The sequence below is a fragment of the Mytilus trossulus genome, chromosome 8 (genome assembly GCF_036588685.1).
Source record: "Mytilus trossulus isolate FHL-02 chromosome 8, PNRI_Mtr1.1.1.hap1, whole genome shotgun sequence".
Lineage (NCBI taxonomy): Eukaryota > Metazoa > Mollusca > Bivalvia > Mytilida > Mytilidae > Mytilus > Mytilus trossulus.
In genome coordinates this window covers 66,790,804-66,812,812 of record NC_086380.1, presented here as the reverse complement: position 1 = coordinate 66,812,812, position 22,009 = coordinate 66,790,804, and the positions used below count along the sequence as shown (strand labels likewise).

At 32.5% G+C, this 22,009-nt stretch overlaps 2 protein-coding genes across 3 annotated transcripts in view; one reads left to right on the top strand and one right to left on the bottom strand.

The window, feature by feature from the left end:
• The first annotated feature begins 1,348 nt into the window (after positions 1 to 1,348).
• On the top strand, positions 1,349 to 7,667 carry LOC134681293 (ubiquitin-conjugating enzyme E2 D3-like). Its single transcript, XM_063540861.1, has 6 exons — positions 1,349 to 1,458; positions 2,934 to 2,997; positions 4,500 to 4,531; positions 5,820 to 5,897; positions 6,434 to 6,542; positions 7,269 to 7,667. The coding sequence occupies exons 1-6, from the start codon at positions 1,435 to 1,437 to the stop codon at positions 7,406 to 7,408; spliced, it is 447 nt and encodes a 148-aa protein (XP_063396931.1). The 5' UTR covers positions 1,349 to 1,434; the 3' UTR covers positions 7,409 to 7,667.
• A 4,798-nt stretch (positions 7,668 to 12,465) lies between these two features.
• The window catches only part of LOC134681291 (ATPase MORC2-like), a 58,372-nt gene continuing 48,828 nt past the window's right edge, over positions 12,466 to 22,009 (bottom strand). For both annotated transcript variants that reach the window (XM_063540859.1, XM_063540860.1), the window contains one exon: positions 12,466 to 16,348. In XM_063540859.1, coding sequence (XP_063396929.1) covers positions 16,259 to 16,348 — 90 coding nt within the window. In that variant the 3' untranslated portion in view covers positions 12,466 to 16,258. The remainder of the gene's footprint in view (positions 16,349 to 22,009) is intronic.

Sequence of the window (22,009 nt, the reverse complement as noted above, 5' to 3'; positions counted from 1 at the left end):
TGACCATTTTGGTCATGTTGACCTCTTTTAGGTCTTACTTTGCTGTACGTTACTGCTGTTTACAGTTGATCTCTTATCTATAATAATATTCAAGATAATAACCAAAAGCTGCAAAATTTTCTTAAAATAACCAATTCAGGGACAGCAACCCACCAACGGATGACCTGAATGGTCTTAAAATTTCAGGACAGATATATCTTGGACATAATAAATAATGTCATCTTGTCAGTTTGCTCTAAATGCTTTGGTTTCAGAGATATCAGCCAAAAATAACATTTTACCCTATGTATTATTTATAGATATGTCGGCCATTTTGGTTTGCTGGCGGGGTCATTGGAATCAATTTTCAAACTAGATACCCTAATGATGATTGTAAACAAGTTTGGTTAAATTTGTTTTAGTAGTTTAAGAGAAGAATATTTTTGTAAAAGATTACAAAAATTTACGAAAAACTGTTAAAAATCTACTGTAAAGGGCAATAACTCCTTTAGTGATCAATTGACCATTTTGGTCATGTTGACTTACTTGAAGTTCTTACTTTGATGAACATTATTGCAGTTTATCTCTATCTATAATAATATGCAAGACAATAACCAAAAACGGCAAAACGTCCTTATAAAAACAAATAATTCAAGGGCAGAAGCAACCTAACAACGGATTGTCCGATTGATCTGAAAATGTCAGGGCAGATAGATCTTAACTCAATAAACAATTTTACTCCCCGACAGATTTGCTCTAAATGCTTTAATGGTTTCAGAGATATAAGCTAAAATCTACATTTTACCCCATGTTCTATTTTTAGTCATGGAGGCCATCTTGGTTGGTTGGCCGGGTCACCGGATACATTTTTTAAACTAAATACCCAAATGCTGAATTTGACCAAGTTTGGTTAAATTTGGCCCAATAGTTTCAAAGGAGACGATTTTTGTAAAAGTAAACGACGACGGACGACGGACAAGCTCGGGCCAGGTGAGCTAATAAGGGGTAAACCTCCTGTTTTCTATTTTGACTTACGCAAAACAAACTGTTTCCAGAATAATATAATTCATTATCATGGTACTGATAATAGTGTTAAAAAAATACAAAAATGATATTAAATAAGATCAAAAGATAATTTCATATATGAATCATACTAAAATGTAGAGAAATGATTATTAGAGGACATAATTTTATCATTGTGTATACATGTAAAATCAAAATATATTCTAAGGTATAACATGTATTCCAGTAAAAATAACAATGCGATACATTAATTAAATACTGTTCATAATAAACACGACAACAAAAAAATTGTGTTTATTATTACTTTCAGTTTATGTACATAACTTATCAATTCTAAAAATAACAACGGTGTTTTCCATACCTTTATTTTTATTGAATATTATTTTTGGTCTGATGACTTTAATAGATCCCCGGAACTTTAAATAAATACAAATGGCGACAAAGCGATTGAACAAGGTAAGTCCTAAATTACACAGTAAACAGGTAAACAAAACACCTTTTTGATATCAGTATAATGTGTATCTATTCACACGCAAACAGACAAAACATAAAACTACAAATTAGATAAACCAGAAGTTACAATTTATCCAATATCATATAAAATGAAGTAAAGAGTTATGAAATAATACATTAATTTGGATATATCTGTAGATTCACACTAGATGCAAATACAGACCTACCATAATTATATAACAACAAACAATTGTCATAGTTTTAGGGAATGTCTTTATTCATTTATTTCAATGTAACTATAAAAGCCAGGAAGAAAATATTTCAAATAAATATATACCATGTAAACATCCAATACAACGCATGCGTTATTGATTACGGCCTTTAATAACGTGTTTATTCGATGCAAACACTAAATAAGCTTTATTTAAAGAGTAACTGGTGTAATTAATATGTCAGTCATTTTCAAAAATGTATTTTATGTAAGCTGGTAGCATCTGTGTCATGTGTATGCTTCTCGAGGTATGCTTTGAAAAGAACATGATATCATGGATACGGACTATCATATAAACACATTACACAGGACATGTGTGAGTTCGTGGTCTAGTGGTTAAGACCGGTGGCTACAGTGCTGAAGGTCCCGAGTGGGGTGCTAAAAATATCAGTACATCAGAAGGGTAATTTTCACCCTCTCACACACATCTCTGGTACCCAGACCGGAATTTAAACTGGAATGGGTACTTTGGGGGCCTCGGTTGGTCAAAGTTGTCCCCTACTTTGACCTGGAGATCAATCTTCTGATATCTCTTTGGTTTGTCTGTTTCCACCGAGTGGCCCGGTGGTTCTCTCCGAGTACTTCGGCTTCCTCCATCATAATAACAGTGTTCCCGGTGTCCTACACGCTCCCTTGGGCGGTGTTGGGTGGGAATGAAGTAAAGAGTTATGAAATAATACATTAATTTGGATATACTAAATGCTGTAAATAATACATCAATCTGGTGGTGGGATAATATTGTAAAGGACACATCTCCATTAATCCTTAGGGAGTGTACATGGATCCTCTGTACCCTTGCAGTCAATCAAGGGGTGCGTCTACATTGGCGGAATCTCAAAGTACATATACATTACTGATTTTAACAGTTATCTTCCGTATAAACCAAGATCTGATCTAGTACCCTTTGATAATTAAATTCAAATCGCACAATGAACAGAAACAGTCTGCTGTGATGTCTCTTTGCAACGACTGTAGAGTAGGTAAGACTGGATATGTCACTTGTGTTCAATTTTTGAAAAGTCATTAAAATAGATGTAGACGAAAAATGTGTTTGATAGCTAGAGAAATGATAAACTATACAAACAAAATCGCAATATATATATTAGTGTTTTTTTTTAACTTGCATTGTTGCTATTCCAGGACTGTATCAAATTTAAATATTGATAAACTTGCTTTGCATAACATGACGTGTAATTTTGCTTTTCAGGAACTTAAAGAACTTGCTGGAAATCCTAGTCCAGGTTGTTCGGCGGGCCCTATAAATGATGACAGTAAGCAATCGAATAAAATAAATGATAAGATACTAGTATACTAGAAGATGCCCGCTAAATCGCGATACCGGCAACTGCATGGGCAAGTGTTGTAACAAAGAGTGTGTACACAGCAAAGACAAATGTTCGTTTGTAATCGTCGATTCAGTCTTGTTTTGCTGAAAAAAAATCGTAAATTTCAAATAATATCATCTCTTAGTCAAAACATTGGGCAGTGGGAGGAGTGTGTTTTACACATAAAAAGGGGGAGGGTTATAATTAGTCGTTCTCTGTCTGTTTGTAATCGGCAATCCCTTCGTTTTTTGCTAATAATTCTTTAGTTTCACCTTTTAGTCAAAGCATTAGGCAGGGGGTTTACATAGAATAAGGGGGAGGGTACGGACGTCGGGTGCCCGTGTTTAAACATAAAAAGGGGAGGATCATTCCGACACATGATTCAACGCTCAATTTCATTTTTGCACCCGAGTATAAAAGATGGAAACGTTTAATTTAGCAAAATGATACATTTACAATACAACATGTACAATACAGGATCTTTATATGCCTAACTGTTCCATTTTCTATCCTTTTTCTAATTTTCACTTGGATTTCTCGGGCAGTACGTCGACTGTGCATGTGCGAAAGCATATAAGACATGGATCGATAAAGTTCTGTGTCCGAATTTGACGTTTTCTGTGGAAAAAAAGAGTGTTTCAAAGACAAATTACGAAAGTATAAAACACTACATTTATACGTCACATCACAAACATTTCCGACTTTGTATGGTGTAAGAGGAGTTAGGGCTAATCGAAATCCGCCTCTTCCTTTAGTAGTTGTAGATAATATATACTAGTATACACAACCATGTATCACAATCACTGCTGGTGATCCGATGGGTAAATCTGTTGTAGAGTTGTCACTGGTTCAGACGCACTTATAAATTAATTATTTCTGTGACTGAATCTTGGATTAATTTGAAGGATCCTTAACAATAGATATACTAGTATATATATATATATTTCAGCTGATCTGTAACAATTCCATCTTCATGCCTTATATATTATGTACTGCATATTACGACGCTAGATTAAAACTGACGAGGAAAGGTAACACCCGGCCACCGAAAGCTTTAAATTTGTGAAGCCAAGGTGGTCGAGGGGTCTAGCGCGTCGGATACAGTGCAGGCGTTATCTCAGTAGCATAAGTTCGAATCCCGGCGAGGGATGAACAAAAAATTTGCAAAAAAGTTAATTTACAGATCTAACATTTTTCGGCTGATCAATGTTTAGACTATATATATATTGTATTCAGAGGGTAAAGTTGCTTATTTCAGTTGAACATATCATACATCTTTTTTCTTCAATGTATATCCTTCATACACAAAATAATCAAAATATATGGCATCATTTAGAGGTTAAAACAACTTGCATACGTTATTATAATGGACGTATTTTGAAACACAAAAGATAAGAATAAAAACTATATATAGCAGACAAAAATAAACTGTTTCCTTTATCTTTCAGTGTTCAATTGGGAGGGCAGGATACAGGGACCAGTAAGTATAGACTTCTAGAATACTAAAATTACGAGGTCCAATTTGTCAGCCGTCATCACGTAAAAACGACGAATCACAGAATTCAACTTGACTAATATAGTACAAAGGTGTAGATTAAAAATTACACCACTCCAGGCCCTTTTGTTTTCCACGTAATTAATATTGCCAATAATTAAGAAGTTCCGGGTCGAGTCCGCTACCGATACCAATAGTATATTCACCTGTTACCTATTACCTCATCTGTACGTTCCGCATCTGACAGGCGCACCACCAAACGTTGTATTCAGGACTAATATGCTATATACACGGGTCATAACCACAGGCTTGACACTACTAAATTGTCAAATTGTTACCTATTGTAGTATTTTAATCAGTAAGACTTTCTAAGATAACAATACGAATACTAAAAATCTGGACTAAAAATAAGGCGTATCTATATATAGGTACAGTTTTCAATTTGTTAGTGGGCATGACGTAAAACAGCAAAGCAAAGAATTCAACTTTATTTATAACTTATATAGGACAATGCTGTTGATTAAAAAATACTCCATTCCAGGACCTTTTGTTTTCAAAATAATTGATATTACCAATAACTGATAAGTTCCAGTTCAACGGGTTCAAACAGAAAGACTTGAAAGCAGAGGAAAACTGTGTATCTTATAATCGACATGACTTTATCAGATGACAATACTAATACTAAAATAAGGCTTGCGCATAGTTGTATACTTTAATTCAGTCACGGGCCCGTGATATCACGGGCCCGTGATATCACGGGTGTGTTCTAGTTGTGTTTAAAGATGGGGTTACAGAATTGAGATTAGCTAACAAATACTACAGAATACTGGTAAAAAACTATTTAAAAACATCTTTGCTATTTTTTTTCACATTTTAAGCATCAAGACAGCGTCACTAAAGGCAACTGTTCGAACTCACCTATAAGGTCTGCATTGTACTCGGTGAAAAATGTTATATTGGTAGTCAGTTTTTTTATTACAGAAAGATTTCTGGAAACCTGATGACTGTTCTGCGTGTATTGTTTTCTGTTTATTAAAGTGTCTACCTTATCAAAAATATAGTGTATAAACATAAAAAGTTCCTGTCAATTTTCCTTGAAGGAGTTGGGCGAAGGAGTAGGACCAATTTTCATAGAAGGAGTAGGGCGATAGAGTAGGACCATTTTTTCTAGGAGTAGGGTCAAGGAGCAGAATAATTTTACCCTGTATCTGTTTCCTATCAGTTTCAAAATCTAACAAATTGTCGAATTGTACTTGATAATGTGTCGTTTCAGGATGGAACTCCTTATGCTGGAGGATTATTTTACTTGCGGTTGACGATTCCCAGTGATTATCCTTTAAAACCACCAAAGGTTAGTAGTCTGTGTATTCTATAATTGTTATCTTGCAGAGTTAGTCTAGGATCCTGACATAATATCCTCAATACCGTAAGTGGACTTCCGATTTTAGTATTATAGTGAATTGAAGCTTGCATGCAAAATTGAAAATATGTCATCGTGATTCCAGGATACTTGTAGAGTATACTTTTGTGTGAAGTCAATATGATAGAAAGAAAGATCTCCACTTGCAATCTTAAAACTTTCGAGCACGATTATTGTACTCCAAAATCAACCAATCAAAATACTGCATGTTGTCACGATAACCTAGAACCCCGGTGTCCACGCTTCGCTTACATAAAATAGACTCAGATCAAAGAAGACTAGACAAAAAACTGAAAAAATGGAAAGAGTATTTTGCTGCAATCTTTGTAACAACAGCTCACTCCGCCTTTAGTGTTACAATTTACTAATGCTGTGATATTTATAAATTGTTGACTAAGTTGCGTTTTAAGTAATTCTTTATAGTCAAAGGTAATATTATTTTTATGTTACATTACTATAATTTACAGGTAAAATTTACAACAAAGATTTACCATCCAAACATAAGTGGAAGTTCAGGTGAAATATGTTTAGGTGTACTGAAGTCAAACTGGGCGCCATCTTTAGACATACGTAAACGTAAGATATAGCTTTAAGTTTTTGTTGTATATATGTAATACAAAAAGTGTGGACACAGATGAGTGAGAATTGTATGATGAATATATGGCAGTTTTTTCTGACAAAATGTTTCAATGGTGTTTGTTTTTTTCAATTGTGTTCTGTGTCAAATTGTTCCACTGTGATATTCCTCCTGAATATCAGACCAGTACAGAACACCTAATCTTAAAATTAAAAAAAGTATTAATGACCAAGTGGACATATTGGTTTCAAACACGATATAGAAAAGAGACTTAGTAGCCCAGTAGTAGTCACTAGCGGAGCAAGAAATACTGACCGTTCAGGGCACCCGAGTGCACCTCGTTTCCACCTGAAGCGTAGCAACCAAGTAATCATATTACAACTAAAAAAACGTATGTCTTTGACTGGGAATGCATGTGTAATACAAATACACAAATGCGTGGCTTTACTAGAAATAATATGTAATACAACTACAGAAGCGTGTGGTTTTAAATGGGAATGACATATGTAATAGAACTACACAAGCGTGTAGCTTCTACTGGGAATACAGAAACTATACACTTACACAAGTGTGTGGCTTTTATTAATTATATACAGATATGCAATACAACTACACAATCGTGTGGCTTTTGCTGGGAATGTCATATATGTTATACAACTACACTAAGCCTGTGTCTTGAACAGCAATGTATATGCTCTATTTTTTATATGATTTTTCTCTTCCAGTGTTACTAAATATAGTATCGTTATTGAGTACTCCAGATCCTGATGATCCACTAGATACAGATGCTGCAAAACTATACGAATCAGATAGGAAATTATACGATAAAACAGCAACGGAATGGACACGAAAATACGCCATGTAACGTGGTTGACTGGGATATGACATCATGTTACATTTAACGTTTTCATTGTACAATACAATACTTTAATGTCTTTGTTGCGTGACTGAAATTTATATAAAATTGCACGAAGTTGATTTATATGTTGAGATAATTAATCTTGTTTTGTAGATTGTAATTAAATAAACTCTTGTAAGCATATGATACGTATATATCAACACCATTTGTGTTTGTTCTTGTTTGTCGTCCGTCGACAAACTTAAATAAATTTATATTTTCTCGTCTTCTTTTTATTTATATGTTGTTCAGTGTTGATAATTTTGAGGGGGGGTTCCAATTACATGTCCCCATTCATTCAAATGCATTGATCGTCCAAAAAAAGGGGGTTCCAACCCTCGGACCCCCCCCCCCCTTCTGGATCCACGCCTGGGTGCAGTGACCAAATCACAGTGGAACAAAAAAGGGTCAATAATCAGAACACACGTGCATGTTCTCGTCCTAATATGCATGTAATGTTTGCCGTTGGACATTAAACGCCAATCTACTATCTTCAGTGGTAGATCCCAGGGATGGAGTTCCGGTGGTGGAACACTCCCTTTCTTTTGACAATAAATTCTTTCGACGATACTGTGGATTCATTAATATTCGTCGGATACCAATTTTCGTGGATTTCGTGGGTACAGGAGAACCACGAATTTCAAATGTTCAAAGGAAGTGAGTGTAGACTTTGCCAAAAACCACGAAATGAAATATCCACGAATATGTAAAATTTCCTCAAACCACGAAAATTGGTACCCACGAAAACAAACGAATCCACAGTTTTTGAATAGAGGACAAATGGTTGGAACCCCCTCCCTCCTTTTTAAAAAAATGTCTTAATCTGCCCTTAATCATCATGAGTCCAGTATTTCTATGGTTATACCTTAAACTAATTGCAACAGAAATGTGTTTTGCGGAATTCATGTGAAATATAACGTATAAGAAACGTATCAAAAATCGAGAAAAATCGAAATAGGTAAAAGTCGGCAATTTCGGCCCCATAAAAATTGTATCTAATAAAAAGTATGAATGTACTTTATATAATGTCATTGGAATGATACTTCTTATATAATTTCGAGACATTAGTGTTTATAATTTGTATAACCTCGATCATTATGGAAGTTCTTATTTACGCATACTTTGTCTTATATGGGCTATGACCACTGGAAGTATGGGTCACATACAAAACCTGTTATACTATATGTAGCAATTGATCACAATCTTGTTGATGACGAGATTTATTTTAATTAACATTGCAAAAAACTATTTTGTATTGTTACATCATCCCTTCAAAACTATTAACAGAATCAAATTCGTAATAGTGTATGGCTAAGTATACTATTACCCTTCTCACCCCCCACTCTACCCCCCAAAAAAGAAACTAAAAATAATAAATCTGTTTAAGAAAACCAGCCATTGAAACTTTTTGTTTGACTGATTGATTTATTGACACTCAACATCCAGCGAGAAATATTACAGGTATATTCCGAAGGACTATGTTTATGTCAAGTTAATCTAGCCAAACATATCGACTATCTTTAGTTTAAAATTTTACGTGCTGGCTCACACAAGTTGAAATCAGATGTCTCTGCTAATAGGAAGACACGTTATATCTTTAATATCTATTATTTCTTAGTCTATATAGAAATAAGAAGATGCGGTTAGAGTGCCAATGAGACAACTCTCCATCCAAATCCCAATGTGTAAAAAGTAACCATTAATTTACGGCTTTAAACAACGGAGCATTGACTCACACCGAACAGCAAGCTATAAAGGGCACCAAAATTATTATACGACATGTTATCATACACAGAAATCTGAGATATTCAGTAAACGTCTTGAAATCTTCGAAGATCACCTTACTTGTTGAATTTGTTGTTATTTTTAACGCCACCGCTCACAAATGTGACAGTCAACTACCTCAGAACATGCATGTATAGTGAGTCATCCTATCGGAGCAATCATTTTCAAAATCTACCGTAAATTTAAATAATAATATCTGTTTTACATAATTTATTGCCTGCTGAAACATAGGGTATAGTTTCGTTTGACATTTCACGTGAGGTGGTAATACTTCTATCAAGTTTCGACAATGCCCAGGGTGGCTTTTTATTTATAATTTATTTGACGTCTTAATGAGAGGGATTTGATATTGAGGTCTATGATAACCATTTTCACCCCTTACTCCGAGATAAAAAAAAATCGACCAGAGGGACTTTTTCAGCATTTCTTCATCTTTTTTTGACTTCCCCCTATTCCTACAGTTCCCACCCTGACTTCTGTTTTGTCGTGCATTATGGAGTTTTCAATAAAAAAAAATATCCTGATAGTTTGTAAAGAACTAATAAAAAAATGGATGACACTTCTAGGCGGCTGTAGTTTGATTTCACTCTGAAACACCTCTTAGATGACAGATCTGAATAAATTTGTTGCTCATTCAGTAATCGTCTACTTAGCAATTCTTGACACCAACACTGAAATAGTTTGTAAGTGACTATCAATAAGACATGTTCGTCGAATGATTCATTCAAAATCTACTGTAAAATTGGATAATGATATATTTTTTTTTACATAATTCATTGTTTGCTAAAACATATTATTACGTCTAAAATTGACGTCTTTATTTAGTTTTTTTTTTTTAAACTTATCACTATACAAGTAGGATAATTATATATTTTGAACGTCAAAAGAAGTATGTCAACAAAGGTAAAGTGTTTTCTTATAACCAAGAAAACTTCAATTATTTTTGTAAGGGTAGGGATATATAGGTTACATGATTTCCTTGATAGAGGGTTGCTGTTCACTAGGAAACTATAAAGTTTACCCAAGAGTTCTAAATGGTGAAGTTGAAATCATTCCTTCGTAAATTTCACGATACTACAGTTTTGTCTGCCTCATATCTTGACTTGCATCTAGAAATTGACAATGAGGGCCGGTTGAAAACAAAACTTTGCTACAAAAGAGATGATTTCAGCTTTCTAAATTTGAACTTTCATTTCTATGTAGCAACATTCCAGCAGCTCCAGCATACAAAGTATACATCTCCGAATCGATACGATATACCCGGGGTTGTATTTCCCCATCACGATTTCCTTGATAAATGATTGCTGCTCACAAGGAAGCTATTAAAACAAGAGTTCCAAATGGTGAAGTTGAAATTATCCCTTCGTAAAATTTACGGACGCCATCCTACAAGTTGGTTGACCGTTATAGAAAACCCCTTTCACTGATATTAGATATGTTCCTTACGTCGTAACTAAAATCCCCTTCCCTTTTCATGAATGCGATCTACCGAATAAGACTATTTACTGGGATGTAATAACATGAGCAACACGACGGGTGCCACATGAGGAATAGGATCTGCTTACCCTTCCGGAGCACCTTAGATTAACACCAGCTTTTGCCGAGGTTCGTGTTGCTTTACAGATTTTAGTTTTCTATGGGGTGTCTGTGTACTCTTATATGTCTTTTTCTTTTTTAGCCATGGCGTTGTCAGTTTATTTTCGATGTATGAGTTTGACTGTCCCTCTGGTATCTTTCGCCCCTCTTTTACAAAGCTTTAAATGTGTGGTGATGTTGGGAGAGTACAAGTAAGTGATGGTGTAAGTTTTTCTTCTGACTTAAAAGATTTGAATGTCAAATTGTTATCTTTCATCTCTTTTTTGCTTCAACCGGTGTTGTGACCGTTCGTCCCGCTGCAGGTTTTGGTCGAGGTAGTTTTTGATCAAGTTGAAACTTTCTCATGTTCCCTATGATGTGATCTTTCTAATTTTAATGCCAAATTAGAGATATAATCCCATTTTCACGGTCCACTGAACATAGAAAATGATGTGGATGGGGCATCCGTGTACTTGGGACACATTCTTGTTATTTATTTATTTAGTGATATCAATTTGCCCGTTTTCATGTCTTCACACATATTTTACCTACAAAGCCTTCATCTTCAGTCGTTTTAACGTCCAGTGGCCAATATTTCCATCATATTTTGCCCCTTTCGTAATGTGACAGTCCCAAATCAGGAGCCTATAGTTCAGATGTTATAACTTGGTGCATGTCTGTTACATTGATTTTTCGTTAAACCTTATGCTGTCAGTTTTCTCATTTAAGTTGATTGACATTTTTCTTGCCAGAACATTTATTGCAAACTATGCAATTTGTTAGTTTTGATTTTTCTCATTGTTGAAGGCAGAGCGGTTGCCTCTAAGTGCTTGAAACTACATCATTTGCAATCTGGTGTATAATTTATGTCTCTGGCAATCATATCCCATCTTATTATAGTATTCATTGGAATTTTCATATGGTTTGAATAGCTATTTAACAGATTGTGTTTCTTCTTTTCAAGTGGTATTTAGTTCAAATTTAGAGTCGCAAATTTGTTATTTATGTAGCTGCTTTTAATTGAAGATAAACCAGGGAATAAATAAGAATCAGCAATTTGTAGGTAGACCCTAAAGACTAATTTTGTAGTAGGTATGTCTTCCTTTATCTATATTTTGTATAGCTCTAATTTAAGAGAAAAAATGCATGGCTACATAACTAAAGTGGTCTTATGTACAACAAACATATTTTTGGTTTATTGTTTTGTACATGAATCAGGCTGTTTTGTTGTTAATTGTTTGTCATTTAAAGGCTTTTTATAACTTCCTTTGCAGTATGTGAGGTTGTAATTGTTGAAGTCTATACAGAAACTTGCAGTTGAAAAATTTCAATGTCATTTGGTCTTTGGTGGAGAGTTGTCTTATTGGCAATTGTACCACAATTCTTATTTGTATAAACCATAACAAATGAAGAATTTGTCCATGAGACAGAGATGTCCCCTCTTGCATATAACGTTAACAAGGGGCATAACTCAACTTTAAAAGTGACGCAATTTGAAATTGACCCTGTTTTGTGGTATGAAGCATTGTGTTTCAGTTTCATTAAAGTTTGATTGAGACAAACTTCAGTGAGAGGATGAAAACTTATTTTAGGACGTACAGATGTAACACTTAATCCCCCACCCCTCTGCTGCATCGTGGGCATAAAAATAAGTTGAAATGAAATGTTATTATCAATTTTTATTTATTGACAATGAAATGACAAAGATGAATGCAATCTGATGAAACTGACCCTATAATCTACAACCCATTAAAATCTGTCAAACATCTCTTGATGTCTAATTTCATTATCGGTACATAAAATACATAGCAATGTTTGAAAAATGTTACCATGGAAACATGTCACCTCTTCTATTTATATTACTTGATGAAAGATTTCATGACAAACTAGTTGAAATATGACTGTGGATTCATTGTAACTTGTGGGGTATTTTTTTGTGTTTGAGGATTGTGTGGATATGGGGTTACACCAAAATATATATCTTAAGGTTTGTCTGCAGATAATGGAGTCAAGTATCCATGAAAAACTAAATTCCTGACTCAACAAAAATTCTGACATTTTGTACTTACAAAAATAAAAGAATTTTTATAAGATTTCAACTTCACCTTCAGTATATAGTCTAAAAATACATTTATACCAATATTAGTAATTGAATATGTCAATACAATCCATGTTGAAAGTTTATATGTGTGTATATGGCTTCATTGAGATATCTATATAGTTGATTTTCAAGAATAAAGAAAATCTTATTGTGCGGAATATCCAAAGGATAAATAAATGCAAGTCTTATAACAACATAGCCAATGTTATTTTCAATACTGTCTAAATTTTATGACCGAAAAACCCGACTTTTTTCAAAGCCAGTAAAAACCATATAATCAAGCATTGCAAAGAGAATTTTAAAAGCTGGACAAACCATTTCAAGATGTGTTAGGTACAAGTAAAAGAAATTTTGGTACATAAAAGATTACAATGTTTGGTCATTGCTAAAACATATAGCAATCGTGGCATAAAACTTTTCAATATATACAAAGGTGGGAGCTAAATTGTACCTCAAACAATTTTAATTAAAACATAATAAAAATGTCAGCTCTTCCCAATTAACATTGAAATTAATGTATTACAAGCAGTACTGTACTTTCTTATATATACAATTATTCAATCAGCTGTTGTTAGATTACAATGTATACACCCTATAATAGGAAGACATGTTTTTTTTTTTCATTTGACATTAAAAAGATGATACCTGTAAGCATTTCTCATTTTATAGTCCAAAACAAGGCTCAATAAAATCCCACATAAGTTGGTCAAGGCAGGTTAGCAAAATATTAAAATAATGACCATGCAAATTAGATCGCTCACTTGTTGAATGCCAAAAACCGTGGTGCATTCACTTCTGACCTTAGGAACTTGACATCCTTTTTCCTCTAACATGATATGGTATTGAAATGAACTAATCCTCATTATTTCCCAGACAAGCAAAACTACATCTAATAATAATTGTAGGATATGACATTTAGATTATGTAATATAAGCAATTTCGTTTTTTTTAAAAGTGTTCTTTGTTAAATACTAAGCCTAACATCATAAGAATGTCCTTACTGAAACAGTATAGAGGGGGGATAGGAGGGTCCTGATCCCGAAATCCCGAGATCCCGAAGTTAAATACAGTAAATCCTGACGTCCCAAAATCCGAAAAAAAAAGATTCCCAGATCCCAAAAGGGTCAATCCCAAAATCCCCAGCTTAAAAACAGCCGATCCTGGAGTCCCGAGAAAGGTCCTATCCCCCCTCAGTATAAATAGAGGTATATAATTTTGTATGGGGTTGATTTATCTATTTGTCTTATACGATGTGTAAAAAACCTTTCACATACATTTGTACAAGGTGCAAAATTTTATTAGCACTAAGTTATATGGTATCATAACAGATGTTGTTTTACAGAAAACAGCCTAGTATAAACTCTCATCAGAACATGTCAGATTTACAGAAAACAGCATGGAGCATTTACTTCCACGTTTCTATTTTTTTTTTTCTCTCACAGACAAAAAATAGAATTACATAATTAATAATGATAAATGATATTTTTTACATCAATGTTAAATGTTCTACTGTTAAAAAATAATAACACAACATGTTAACTCTACATGAATATTCATGATAATAATGAATTTACAATATGCAAATGACAAACTTAATACTATGACCATTGCCTTCATTCCCTTTTCTATCAAATACAAACCATGACTGCCTTGTGAAAACAGTAAATTTCAATAATCTTATATTTTTTTATCCTTGATGGGAACATTGGGTTTTTAAAACCACCATTAACAGTACCAATTTGATGCGACCAGATGATATTTGGACAAACAATGTGTTTTTTTCAGGGGAAAAAGTATTAGGTTGGCAATTTTTTGCAAGAACTCTAAAGGCCTGCAGGCAGACTGTATATCAAGACATTTTATGCCTCAAAGTTTTGCTATGTTTCGATGTAGGCATTTAAATTCAAAATTAACTTTATGGAAACATCTCACTCCTTTACATTGTACAAGGTTGTGAAATGTGAAAAGAAATGATTTACAAAGCCCCTTCAAAGGCACACACAGTGAATAAAACTTGACGCAAAAATAACCAGATATACAAAATGTCTGCCATTCTTGCTGAATAACACATTACTTCAAAAGAATTTTACTATACATCTGTTTCAATATGTCATCAGAGTAACTTAAAATAAAATTGATGGATTTTTGTTTGTTGAATGTCCAGTGGCAAATATTTCATACATGTTTAGGATAAACGGCAGGCAAATGCTATTTAATCATAAACAAAGGGAATGATTGACACAATGTAAGTGATATGGGGGGACGGTGATAAACTCCTGTATGGCCTTATAAGGACATACATGTATTTACACATTTTTCGCTGGTTCCTATACAAGCGATAGGAATCTATGCAAAAGTTCTGACTCTATATCTGGTTCTAATGGCATGCAACATTTTGACAATTTCTTTCATCATTTTCTTCCTTCTTTTTACAGAATTTTAGGTTCAGACAAATTCAGATAAAATGAAAATGGCATTTTTAGTAAAACAAATCCAGATTAATTTTATTAAAATATGACAAATAAATGTAATATAGATTTGGGATATACATAACAAGGGATAAAAAAAATATATTTCCTCAATAAAATGTTCATATTAACTAATAAATCGCATTATTAAGTGAAATAATGTAGGTTTACATTTACACAATGCCTTTGTATGAAATCCTTAGACTCGATTGTTTAAACCCTTCTCCCGATTTTCAACAATTCTTTCAAGTTTAACCATTTTCATAATACAGTGTACAACACATGAAAAATATCCCCTTTTTGCACAAGATGGAATGATTGTTGGTGTTTTAAAACCACTTTTGGGATATTTCGTGGTGATCAGTTTATATTGGTGGAGAAAGCCGGAGTGCCCAGAGAACACCAATGACCTTCCCCTTTTTTGATCAAAATGGGACTGGGGCACATAAGACTTAAGAACTTGGTTGTCTCCAAATTATAAAGCATGTTGTAGAAATTTGTATTTGTATAATTTATTAATAAAGTAAAATGGACTTTTTCTACACAGGTGCTGAAGAACATTACATCATATCATGTCATATTTGTGTCACAACAAGATAAGGGTTTATTTAAATATGGAAGCATATTTTAAGCTTTTAGTCTGGAAAAGATTCTTTCCTGTAAAAACTTAATTTCACACAGGTAAACAATTCAATTTAGAGAAGAAAACAAATGTTTCAAGTTCACTGGTAAAATGTCTCTCCTCAAATAAAATAACAATTCTCCTAAGAACTTTCATATGATATTAGATTCTTTATGACCAGTTATTTCAAACTCTTCAGTTTCATTGGTTACATGTTTCAGAGTCACTATTTCTGATTGGTTAATTCCCTATGATTCTATTTGTTATCAAGGTTGTGATTGGACAGCTTGTTTGACACATGCTGCTAAAAGTTCATCTACTTGGTCTCCATCAGCATCAGGATCAATATCAAAATCCTGAAAGTAAAAGATATCATAGGCATGAAATTTCTGGCCTGAAAAAAATTACCTTTATTTTTAAAAACTATGCCTAAAAAAATTAAAACTTTCACTAAAAAGTTCATTATAAATGATTCAAAATTGTTCTGGCTAATGAAACAAGAGGCTCTCAAGAGCCTGAATCGCTCACCTTAATTTTTTTGGTTAAATCTCTCATCAATGATTATTTTGGCATTTCAATTTATTTAAATGTTCTTTGAATCGTCCTATTTTCTTCAATAGCAAAAAAAATAAATCATTTTCTCCTATGTTCTATTTTAGCCATAGGAGCTATGTTTCTTGACATACAAGGAAATAAAATTTATACTAGATACTCTGAAACTCATTTGGCCTAAGTTTGGCTGAAATTGATACAGCAGTTTCAAAGGAGAAGATTTTTTAAAGTAAGTCAACATGATGAACAAATTGTGAAAAAAGTCTTTAAAGGGCAATTACTCCTTAAGGGGTCAATTGACAATTTTGGTCAAATTGACTTATTTGTAGATCTTACTTTGCTTAACATTTTTGCTATTAACAGTTTATAATAATATTCAAGATAATAACCAAAAACTGCAAAATTTCTTTAAAATCATCAATTCAGGGGCATTATACCTGTAAAACCAGTTACCCGATTCGGCTGAAAATTTCAGGACAGGTAGACCTTGACCTAATAAATACTTTAACTTCCGTCTTATTTGCTCTAAATGCTGGAGTTTTTGAGATACAAACCAAAAACTGCATTTTAACCTGTGTTCTATTTTCAGCCATGACGGCCATGTTTTTTGACGAAATAGAAAATAAAACACAAACTTTATTTTATACACCCTACTGATCATTCAGTTGAAATTTGGTTGAGTAGTTTTGAGAGGAGAATTTTTTTTAAAGTTGGCAAATATGATGAACAAATTGTGAAAAATTGTCATTAAAGGACAATAACCCCTTAAGGGGTCAATTGACAATTTTGGTCATATTAACTTATTTGTAGATCTTACTTTGCTGATCATTTTTGCTGTTTACAGTTTATCTTTATCTATAATAATATTAAAGATAATGACCAAAAAATGCAAAATTACCTTTAAATTACCAATTAAGTGGCAGCAACCCAACAATGGGTTGTTTGATTCATCTGAAAATTTCAGGGCTGATAGATCTTGCCCTAATGAACATTTTTACCCCTTATCAGATTTGCTTTAAATGCTTTCGTTTTTGAGATATAAGCCAAAAACTGCATTTGACCCCTATGTTCTATTTTTGGCAATGGCAATGCCTTTATGGCGACCATGTTTGTTGATAGATCAAAACTTCAGATACAATTTATAAACTAAATACCCTAAGGAACATTCAGTTAAAGTTTGGAAGTATTTGGCATAGTAGTTTCACAGAAGATTTTGAAATAATTTACGACGACAGACAACGACGACAGACGCCAAGTGATGGCATAAGCTCACATGGCTATGCCAGGCGAGCTAATAAAAAAATGCTCAAGTTTTATTTTTGAAGGATCAGCATATAAACAAAAATCATATACTGTAAATTCAGAAATTATTGCATGCATTTATTATTGTGATTTTGTTATTTTCGACTCAAATGCGATTTAAATTCTTGCGGTTTTGAGAAAAATCCTATTTAATTCATATATTAAATTTCAAAATGCGAGTACGATAATTATTGCGATTATAACCCCTGCATTTTTCACAATGATAAAAACATCACAATAATTTCTGAATTTACAGTAACATCATGAGAGAGGCCAAAAGGTGACATGTCACAAAACTACTTTCTGTCTATCATACACTTATTTTCAAGTGGAAGTCTAAATCTCCCCTTTCATTCAGGTGTTCCAACTTTGTAGACCCCACCTATGTTTTTTTATTTGTTCTCTTTTGTAATGCTTGAGGTTTTTTAATCAGAATTATAAGCAAATAAATAATCAACTAAAAAATGTCCTCAAGTATTATATAATAATGACTTAAAATGAAAGATCCTGAAAGTCAATTCTTAATCAAATTTTTCTAAAAATTAAAGCAAAATCTGTGTCTGCAGTAAGACTCTCTGGTAATTTAATGATTTTTGCTAAAAAAATAAAACTCTTACCCAAGTCGGTCAATCCGTCAAAAAAAAAGTCAACTATACAATTTTTCAAAGTAAAATTTTATGGATTTTTTTCTCAAGTCAAAGGGCAGTAATTCAGTAATTTTTCTCACAATTTGGAATTTAACTATATCTTTTACAGACAACCAAACAACTTCACGTCTGGAGAATACCAAATCGCAAATATAAATAAAATCAAACTGACAACTAAACCTCAGGGCAGTATAATTCTGACCTACAGACAATTAAAAATAACTAAATTTGTAACTGACCACTCAAATAAATTAGAAGTCTTTTGACTAAATGACATACATTTTGTACATAAAACTAAATGCAAGCTACTTTGAGGTAGCTACTAACCCATTACTGTTTATTCAATATCCAAATTATTTCTCAAAGAAATCATATTTTATGATATGAAAATTGATTCTCTTTAATGCAGGTGTTTTAAAGAACTGGACAATGGACTGACCAACCAAACAGAACAAAACCATATGTACATATTGGGTGGTCACTAGAACTGACCACCCTTGTAATGTTTTAACGTCCATATCAAATTTGTACACAAGTCATAAACACCTGTTTAAAGAAGCTACAATTGTCTAATTTCCTGTGAGGTATGAGGTACTTACGACTTGTATAAGCTACGTTTAAGTTTTCAATATTTTATTGCATACCAAGACTGTCAAATTTTTCAACTTTTCTGTTTTATTTCTGTGAAAGTATCGCTGTATTATACACGTCCCGGTGTAACTTCAGTAACTCAATAAGGTGACAAATTAACATATCAATTTTATAGTTTCTTTTTAAAATGTATTAAAAGTCACAGGTGGGACAAATAATATACAAATTATGCTTAAATGTAGTTTTTATTTCACTAAGATGAGAAACGTGTGGTTTTGCGTGACAAAAACTTCTGGTTAAAAGGTCCCTGAAATTGAGATATTTCACAAGTAATTGGTAAAGAAGATGTAAAGTATAGCTCACAGATTTATTCTTTTATACAACATTATGAATTGGATTGTAGAAAAATTACACCAAATTAAATTATTCTGATTCATAAGGAAATTGACATTAATGAGAAAGAATCTGTTTCCCTCTTTTTTTTTAACGTCCATTAAATATGAGGGAATTTGAACAATACAGAAAAAAGAAATAAAACTTCTAATTTTAATTTATTACGAAATTCAGCTAAGACCAGTAATTTTAACTCATAAATCAAATTAAACTGAATTAAATAAGTTGTTAAATAACTGTATTTTTCTCTTTATAATGAATCATTCAAACAGAAAATCTATACTTTATTCAAGACTCCTAAAATGTGTATTATTATGACTAAGGCACAAGACAATTGTATAATTCCCTCACGAACTGCTATAATTTCAAAAGACCAGTCCAAAAAAACAATTCATCATCAAGTTGCAATATGTATCCCTCATGTAAACCTAAAATTTACTAACTATTAAAATGCATTGTTTAAACATAATTTACATTTCTAATTCAAAAACACCTTTTTTGAAAATCAATACTTGGAGATGATGATAAAATTAAGAATGAAATTAGGTGTGAACGGTTCACCCCTACAGGTAAAGTTACCTGTTACGCCAGGTGGGATGTAATATGATATTTTTATGTTCCACCCTCCGATGATTCGATAATCATCATAAATGGTTTTTTATTTACAATTTCACACACCATGAAATTTGACAATTATCAATGCTCGTCCCATATTCACTAGCAAGTATTGGTTCCGACCAAATGTTTTGACGATTACGACTTGTTGCTAAACACTGGGAATATTTTGACACGTTAATGCTTCTTTTTCGGTGACTGTATTGACAAATATGTTACGATTCTTGTGGGAAAATCTCTGAATTAGTGAGCAAAAATACAGCAATTAAATTAAACAGACATAAAACAATCACATTTTAAAATAATTATTAAATATTTATGCAATGGATCTTAACATGAATTTATAAATATTAGACCAAGAGAATGATTTATTTAGTCACCATTTTTAAATCAATTTATGATGACACAGTTTTATTGCTTCCATTAAAAAGAATTAAAATAAATATATTTTCAAATTAAAACACTTTTGCATCTAGAAACAATGTTATTCTAAGACCAAGCTGGAAAGGGAGAAATTTGATTGATTTATAAGAGATAACCAAGATATACTATTATAAATTCAGAAATTATTGAGAAGTTTTTGTTATTGCGAAAAATGCAACTGGGTTATAATTGCAATATTTCAACTCACATTTTGAAACTTTTTATATGAATCAAACAGGGATTTTTCTCAATATCTCAAAAATAAACCAACCCAAACAATGATTCAGTGTAAAATGCCAAAATCGTAATAATAAATGGATGCAATAATGTTTGAATTTACAATTGACATATTTTTCCATTCTCAGATTTGTTTTACATTTTAAAGAGTTGTTGAAATAACTGTAATTCCAGCTCGGATTTTAAGGAAATTGTATCTTTATCAGGAAATCTTTACTATTGATCTTAATGTTTCAGTTTGTTTTTTTCAATATAAATTATCAATGAAATACCTGCAACATTTGTTTTTACTACCATTGAGTATAAAAATTAAACCATAGTCAATTTTCAAAATCATTTTGAAACTTTCCCTTCCCATTAAATCAATTTGCAATCGATATGAAAATCCATACTAATAAACACTCCCTCAATTAAAACGCCAATCATTTAAATAGGTTCCACCTCCATAAATCATATTTCCAAAGTAAAAAAAATGACTAACAGCAATAAAATAAGAGATACAACCCTTAGATTTCTCTTAAAAGCTTGCAAAAACACAGATCAAATAGTAGTTCTCTTTCTTCTTCAATGACATCCCTAGCTGGAAATCTATCATTCCCAAAACATCCTAACGCATTACCAGCCATGTAAATGGTGTGAAAATTTGTTGGCATACAGCCATATGTATGGCTATTAATTCGATGACCGTAGATTAGGAATTGATAACATTTTGCTAGTAATGACAGTATTGTATTAATATTGATGATTCCGCATACGATTTTTCTCATCAGAAGAACTTATCATAAATCTAGTAAATGTCTTTTTCCGATGCAATTCTCGATGTAGTCAAACAAAGATCTCATTTCAGAAATTCTACTCCCTCTTTCATGTCTTTGATGTTATTTCTTCATGTTGTCAGGTTTTTTTCGTAAACAAAAATATTGCTTTTTAAAAAATTTTATATACATTTATAACCTATTTGGTATATGGTATGAAATATATTAATGAATCAATTTCAATCTCATGTAATCTTTTAAAAATCTTTTTTTTTAAAATCATATTTTATCCATTGTTGATTTAAAACCTGTGACTGACAAATGCCGATTACATAATATTGAGAAACTATTTCATTTCAATGAAAATTCACTGAACTGTGTCAAAACAAAATAAGATACTATAGAATGAAAATGTAAGGTTTAAAAATTAGAACCCAACACAAATATAAAATCACAGAAAACTGAATAAAAAATAAATATTTGATTAATTGTGTTGCACATA

Excerpts from the sequence above, each read along its gene's own strand:
- LOC134681293 (XM_063540861.1), top strand. The coding sequence starts at position 1,435 with ATGGCGACAAAGCGATTGAACAAG. Across the intron at positions 1,459-2,933 it reads CGACAAAGCGATTGAACAAG|GAACTTAAAGAACTTGCTGG; the intron begins GTAAGTCCTAAA and ends TTTGCTTTTCAG. Across the intron at positions 5,898-6,433 it reads ATCCTTTAAAACCACCAAAG|GTAAAATTTACAACAAAGAT; the intron begins GTTAGTAGTCTG and ends TATAATTTACAG.